Here is a 6,934-nt window from a genome sequence, read left to right on the forward strand (position 1 = left end):
TAGGAACCACTAGCCACTCTGCCCATGGACCTCAATAAAGGCAGGGCCCCCAGTTCTGGCTTTCTCTCTCTTGTTCTGAATCTCTGACCCTCTGCATTTTCTGGCTGTGCCCTCCAGGACATGTGAGGAATAAACCTGGTTTTGTTAGAGTTCTCTGATGTGCATTGCTGAGGCGTGTCAATCACAATAAGAACCCAAGGGCAGGTGCAGCCACAGCAGAGGCTCTGGTCCGGGAAGCATCTGTGGGAATGTCCACAAGCACAAGGGTGCAGGGGAGTGTCCGGGCTTTCCTAGTCTGAGCATCACTGTCAGTAGCCTGAGACTTAAAGGGAACAATGTTAGAGTCCACATTCTCAGGAAGAGGAGTGAGGATAGATATGTAAAAAGACTGACAGAATCAAGGTGAAAACTGGGGTTTTGTATTTTCCTCTACAAAAAAGTTATGTGAAGGGCTTAGTGGCCAAGGTAGTTTCTTCCATATGAAGAATACAGCTCATGATTATTCTTTTGGGAAATCTAGGGAAAATTTACTCGGCATGGTATGTCATTTGAAATGAAATTAGCCCGGTGATGGGTATTAAGGAGGGCACGTACTGCATGGAGCACTGGGTGTTATACGAAAACAATGAATCGTGGATCACTACATCAAAAACTGATGATGTATTGTATGGTGACTAACATAACATAATAAAATAAAATTTTAAAAAAATAAAAAATAAAATAAAATAAAAATTGTAGTATATCTTCTGTTGCTGGAAAAAAAAAAAGAAATGAAATTAGTTTGAAGAAACTGAACTTGCCCCATGTAAGATACAGAAATTTCCAGGCACGGGCGCCTGGGTGGCTCAGTTGGTTAAGCGACTGCCTTCGGCTCAGGTCATGATCCTGGAGTCCCGGGATCGAGTCCCGCATCGGGCTACCTGCTCAGCAGGGAGTCTGCTTCTCCCTCTGACCCTCCTCCCTCTCGTGCTCTCTGTCTCTCATTCTCTCTCTCGCAAATAAATAAATAAAATCTTTAAAAAAAAAAAAAAAGAAATTTCCAGGCACTTGTAACTGAAGTTTGGGGAAAACATTGGAACATATGAAAACGGACAAAGTGGAATACTGTCTACATCAGATAGAACAGAAGGTTAAAAAGTGAGTTACTTAAATGTGTGGAAAAGTTGAATTCAAACAATTGGAAATTCCAGGAAATAAATAGATGGTGCAGATTCCACTTTCGTAGTCAGATCGAAAAATAGCAGTTCCTGGCTCTGAGGCTGTGAGCCTGCAATCATGGACCCTTCTTCAGCCCCAGGATGATGGGCCCTCACATCACTGGAACCCCAATGATTCTTTTCAGAGCCCTCTTTATGTCTCTGTTCCTCAGGCTGTAGATGAAGGGGTTCAGCATGGGTGTGACCACCGTGTACATCACCGAGGCTACTGCACTTGCATGGGAGCTCTGGGGAGCAGCAGAGCTAAGGTACACTCCCAGGACTGTACAATAAAATAAGGAGACAACTGAGAGGTGAGATGCACAGGTGGAAAACGCTTTGTACTTGCCCTGAGCTGATGAGATCCCAAGTATGGAGGAAACAATCTTAGAGTAAGAGTAAAGGATCCCAGTGAGGGGAGCTCCCCCCAGCAGCACAGTTGCAAAATACATCACCATGGTATTAAGAGAGGTGTCAGAACAGGCAAGTTGGATCATCTGATGGAGTTCACAAAAAAAGTGGGAGATTTCCACAGCTGAACAGAAGGAAAGCTGCAACACTGTCAAGCTTTCTAATAAGGAATTTAGGACACTCATCACCCAGACCACCAGAACGAGCAGTACACAGTAGGAAGGTTTCATGATAACCGTGTAGCGCAGGGGGTGACAGATGGCCACAAACCTGTCATAGGCCATCACAGTCAGGAGAAAGTCATCGAATCCAGCAAAGAGTGTGAAAAAGTACATCTGTGTGATGCAGCCTGCATAGGTTATGACTTTGCTCTGTGTCTGAATGTTCCACAGCATCTTGGGGACTGTGGTGGAGGTGAAACAGATGTCTACAGAGGACAGGTTGGAGAGGAAGAAGTACATGGGGGTGTGGAGATGGGAGTCTGAGCTGATGGCCAGGATGATGAGCAGGTTTCCAAACACAGTGATCAGGTACATGGAGAGGAAAAGCCCAAAAATGACTGGCTGCAATTCCGGTTTCTCTGATAATCCCAGAAGAAGAAACTCTGAAATTCCTGAATCATTTCCTGGTTCCACATGGTGGAGGTGACTACCAGGACACAAAAAATAACATGATTAATTTTCTCAATAATGAACATTACAAGTATCATTGAAATTCTATTTTTATTTTACATTCACAAAGTCAATATCCATAGTTTTCTATAGAAATTGTCCCCTGTCAGGAACCCCCATCCCAGCTCTGAATAGGAATGGGCATCCCACACATGGCCTTTCCCCCAAGTACTCATGTATTTTATACTTTTAATGAGAAACTCTGTCACACGTTTGAGGAATAAACTTGAGTACTGATTAACCTCCAGGCAAAGAATATATGTGTCAGGAAACAAGTCTGCACAGTTTAGTGAGAGAGAAGATAAGCAGATAAAAGATCAGATAGCATATCAGAAGGTGACCTGTGCTATGAAGAAAAAGCCAGTAAATGGAAAGAGTGCATGGAGGTGTTATTTTTTACTGGTTGCTTGGGTAGGCCAGCACACATTTTTTTATTTAAATTCAATTAGCCAACTTATTAGTTTCAGATGTAGTGTTCAATAATTTATCAGTTGCGTATAACACCCAGTGCTCATCACAACACATGCCCTCCTTAATACCCATCACCAATTACCCCATCCCCCCACCCACCTCCCCTCCAGCAACCCTAAGTTTGTTTCCTAGAGTCAAGAGTCTCTCATGGTTTTTCTCCCTCTCTGATGACTTCCCATTCAGGTTTCCCTCCCTTCCCCTATGATCCAATGCGCTGTTTCTTATATTCCACATATGAGTGAAACCAGCACACATTTACACAGAGGCCTCAGGAAGAGACAGAAGGAGACACAAGGCTATCTGAGGAAGTGTGTGCCCATCAGAGGGAACAACCCTGCAAAGGCTCTCAGAAAAGACTTGCTTTTTTCAAAATTAATTTTTAAAAAAACTTGAGTGTGGTTGACTCACAATGTTACGTCAGTTTTGGGTGTATTTGAGTGATTCAGCAAGTTTAAACGTTACACCTGTGGAGCTTCCATCTGTCACCACACAACGTCATATAATATCACTGACTATATTCCCTAGGCTGTGCCTTTTATTCCTGTGACTCATTCATTCCTTAACTGGAAGCCATATCTCCCACTCCCCTTCACCATTCTGCTTTTCATTTGTTCATTTATTGGTTGAAAAACCACTATTCTCGCCTCCAGCCACAATAATAAGGCAAACAGGGATACAAGGCAAGCTGCTGATATCAGACTGTCTTTCCCCAAAAAATGTAAAACGGCATCCAAATTCCAGGAGCTAAGTCTCCTATGAGCATGTAATCATGGGTCTCCATTTTAATAGGATCATTTTGTGTCCAGTAGTTAAAGAAACAAAAAATCAGTTCCAAAATCTTTGAGGAAGAAAAAGAGGGAGAAAGATCTAATAAGCTCAGGTGGCCCCTAGAGATGGTGAGGAGGAGCAAACGTCCTTAGTTCTGGCAACACTCCAACCCCAGTTACAGCACCTTGATGCCCAGAACAATAAAGCAGCAAGAAGCAATTTCTCCAAAAGAAAAAGTAGGGATGTCTTTACGTTATCAAGACATCTGACCCACTGAACATCCCACCAGAATAACAAGTAAGGGGAAGACACCCACAATTCACAAAAAGAAATACACACATTACAACAAAAGTGGGGGGTTTTAAAAGATTATTTGCTTAAAAAAAAAAAAACTTTTCTAAACGATGTAAAATGCAAAAGTTTTATAATCAGAAACTTGGGTTTTGAATTTTGGATCTATGTATATTTGCTATTTGAATTTGGAGGGCCAACCAAACTGTCCTAAATGTTAAGATCTTCCCCCAAATAGGTCTCGAGGTGTCCATCCTCCTAACGTGGTTGACAGATTTAGTGAATATATGGAAAGACCTTAGCCTAGTTCCCACCTGTTGACAATGAATGCTTATCACTGGTGATGAGATCTGGCTAATTTTTCTTCTTTCAATGTCCCCATCGCTTCCCAACCTCTTGGGTCCCCAGTTCCACAGCCTTATTTCAGTCCCTTGTCATCTCTACACCTACCACAGGGAGGCGCCCTCTAACCAATATTCACATTTACCCAGAGAGCTCTTTCTATATTGCAGTTAAGTTACTGTCCAACTCTCCACCTTAACCCTTTCCAGGTGACTCCCCACTGGAGCCTGAACCCCAAATTCCATAGCTTCCAGCTCTTGGCTGGCCTCCCCTGATCCACCCACCAGCTTCCCACTCATGCTGCCTCACACACATCGATCTCACAAACATTGAACCTGAGTTGTAGCTTCACCTGAAGCCCCAGTCTCCAGGCTGAGCCGCCCTACACCTGCTGCCCTGATCTATTTGGGATTATTCACCTCCTCTCTATCTTTAAAATCCCATCGCCTCTTTCAGACTGCAAAGAGTCATCTCCTTCATGAATTTGTTTTTGCTTTGTTTTGTTTTTTAACATTCCCCCAGAAAAAGGACAATTTCTCTTGCAACAATTTAGATGGAGGGATTATCACTTTGTAACTTTTATTTAATTCCATGTATATTTCCCTGCTAGACTGAGAGTGCGCTGGGGCATGTTATACAGACTCCTACCCTTTACCCCAGACATATTTTGGTTGGGAACAATAGGAGTAAATAAATTTTCATGAAGGAATGAGAGAATCTGTGCTCAGTGATGAGAGAGAGAACAGAAGCAGGGAGCTACTAGCACAGGAATGGAGGACCTGGGAGAGAAATGTTTTCCGTATTCTGAGATTGGAAACATTTGTGGGGTCAGACTGTGGTTTTGCAAGAATATAATACAGTAGAATAAATAAGGCACAATAGAAAATATCAGAGTGCATCATATGCAGTCAGGGGGCATAGCAAATCATTTCATGGTTTTCCTCCTTGAGCCATATGACTGACTGATAGATTTGACCACTCAGAATTTATAATCTCTCACACTAGCTACCAAATAGATCTGCACATACATACAAGAATTAAACAGCAAATGGCAAATTTGGCTTAAACGTTTGTAATTATTTGGTTGAAAGAATGCAATCAAAAAAAAAAAAGAAGAAGAAAGAAAGAAAAAAAATGATTCAGCAAGAACAACACATAAACAAAAACAAGAATAAGAACCCTCATACCCCAGGATATAGAGCAAAGAACTTGCACAGATAATTTGCCATAGATAAAGTAAATGGCTAATAAACCCCAGAATATATTCTGCCTCCAGGTAATGAAATGAGTGCAAAATAAAGCCCTTTAGAATAAGCCTGTTTATGTTTTAAATAAACTTTTTAAGTGAATACCTAATGTGAGAGAGGATTCTGTGAAATGTATGTCTCAAGAACAGCAGTTGCAAGTAGTGCCTGCCTCCATTGGACTGGATCTTTTTAATGAATACAAATTTGGTCCAATATACCCCATCCTAAATATTTTTTATTTTTATTTTTTTAAAGATTTACTCATTTATTTGAGAGACAGAGAGAGAGAGAGAGTGCAATCAAGGGGAGGAGTAGAGGGAAAGGTAAAAAAAAGAATCTCAAACAGACCCCCCCACTGAACAGAGACCTGGCACAGGATTTGATCCCTGGAACCAGAGATCATGACCTGAGTCAAAACCAAGAGCCAGAAGCTTACTGACTGAGCCACCTAGGAGCCCAGTAAAAGTATTTTGTAAATGCCCTCACTGCTCTGCACCCACCTCCATCCCTAATAGTCTATTTTCATATTCCCCCTTACTGCAAATCTCCTTGGAAGTGTTCAGTTTCCTAAAGAGAATGCCTCCCATTCCTTCTTTAGTCTCATCCAACTGGACTTTATTCCCACCACTTAATTATCTACAGTAATCCTTATATTGCCAAGTTCACAGACATTTCTTCTTTTTTATTAACATATAATGTATTATTTGTTTCAGGGGTACCGGTCTATGATTCTTCAGTCTTACACAATTCACAGCGCTCACCATAGCACATACCCTCCCCAATGTCCATCACCCAGCCCCACCATCCCTCCCACCCCCGTCCCCTCCAGCAACCCTCAGTTTGTTTCCTGAGATTAAGAGTCTCTTATGGTTTGTTTCCCTCTCTGGTTTCGTCTTGTTTCATTCTTCCCTCCCTTCCCCTATGATCCTCTATCTTGTTCCTCAAATTCCTCGTATCAGTGAGATCATATGATAATTGCCTTTCTCTGATTTCTTTTTTTAACATATTAAATAAATTGACTAGAAATGAATGAGTTCCCCACACCAACAAACACAATGATCACTTGGCTCCAAGCTAGGCTGAATAGGCTGTCAGGTGACCTCAGGTAAAAACTTTCTCCTTCCATTTTCTCTGAACCTTTCCTGAAATACCTGCTGAGCTTTGAGACTCACCGGGATGGGGTCTCTGAGAGGAAGGTCTCCATGTGGAGGTCTGAATCCCCCCGGATAGTTGGTGATGGAGACCGAAGCTCTGTTTCCAGACAAGACAGCAGGAAGGTGTGAAGCATGGGTCCCCCAGCAGATGTAGGAATCCAAATGCAAAAACCGTATCTCCTCAAGCTCAAGGTTGAATATGTCCAGGGGCTGCATAAGAGATATTTACAACTCCTTATGTTTGCTATTATCTGTTCCCTGTCCCTGTTCATTAGACACTTTTCCCATTATTACTCCAACCCTTGAGCACATCTCCTCATGGGAACTTATCTGGACAGAATAGAATTTTTTCCTTTACATTCTTGTTCCCAAGAGACCAGGTT

At 42.1% G+C, this 6,934-nt stretch overlaps 1 protein-coding gene across 1 annotated transcript; it reads right to left on the minus strand.

Annotated features, from left to right (window-relative positions):
• Positions 1 to 1,309: 1,309 nt before the first annotated feature.
• Positions 1,310 to 2,143, minus strand: LOC116636914 (olfactory receptor 7A10-like). The gene is made up of 2 exons (XM_032412112.1): positions 1,789 to 2,143; positions 1,310 to 1,503 (listed from the first exon to the last, which is right to left on the minus strand). The coding sequence occupies exons 1-2, from the start codon at positions 2,141 to 2,143 to the stop codon at positions 1,310 to 1,312; spliced, it is 549 nt and encodes a 182-aa protein (XP_032268003.1).
• Between the last annotated feature and the right edge of the window lie 4,791 nt (positions 2,144 to 6,934).

The sequence above is a fragment of the Phoca vitulina genome, unplaced genomic scaffold, assembly GCF_004348235.1.
Source record: "Phoca vitulina isolate PV1807 unplaced genomic scaffold, GSC_HSeal_1.0 scaffold13, whole genome shotgun sequence".
NCBI lineage: Eukaryota > Metazoa > Chordata > Mammalia > Carnivora > Phocidae > Phoca > Phoca vitulina.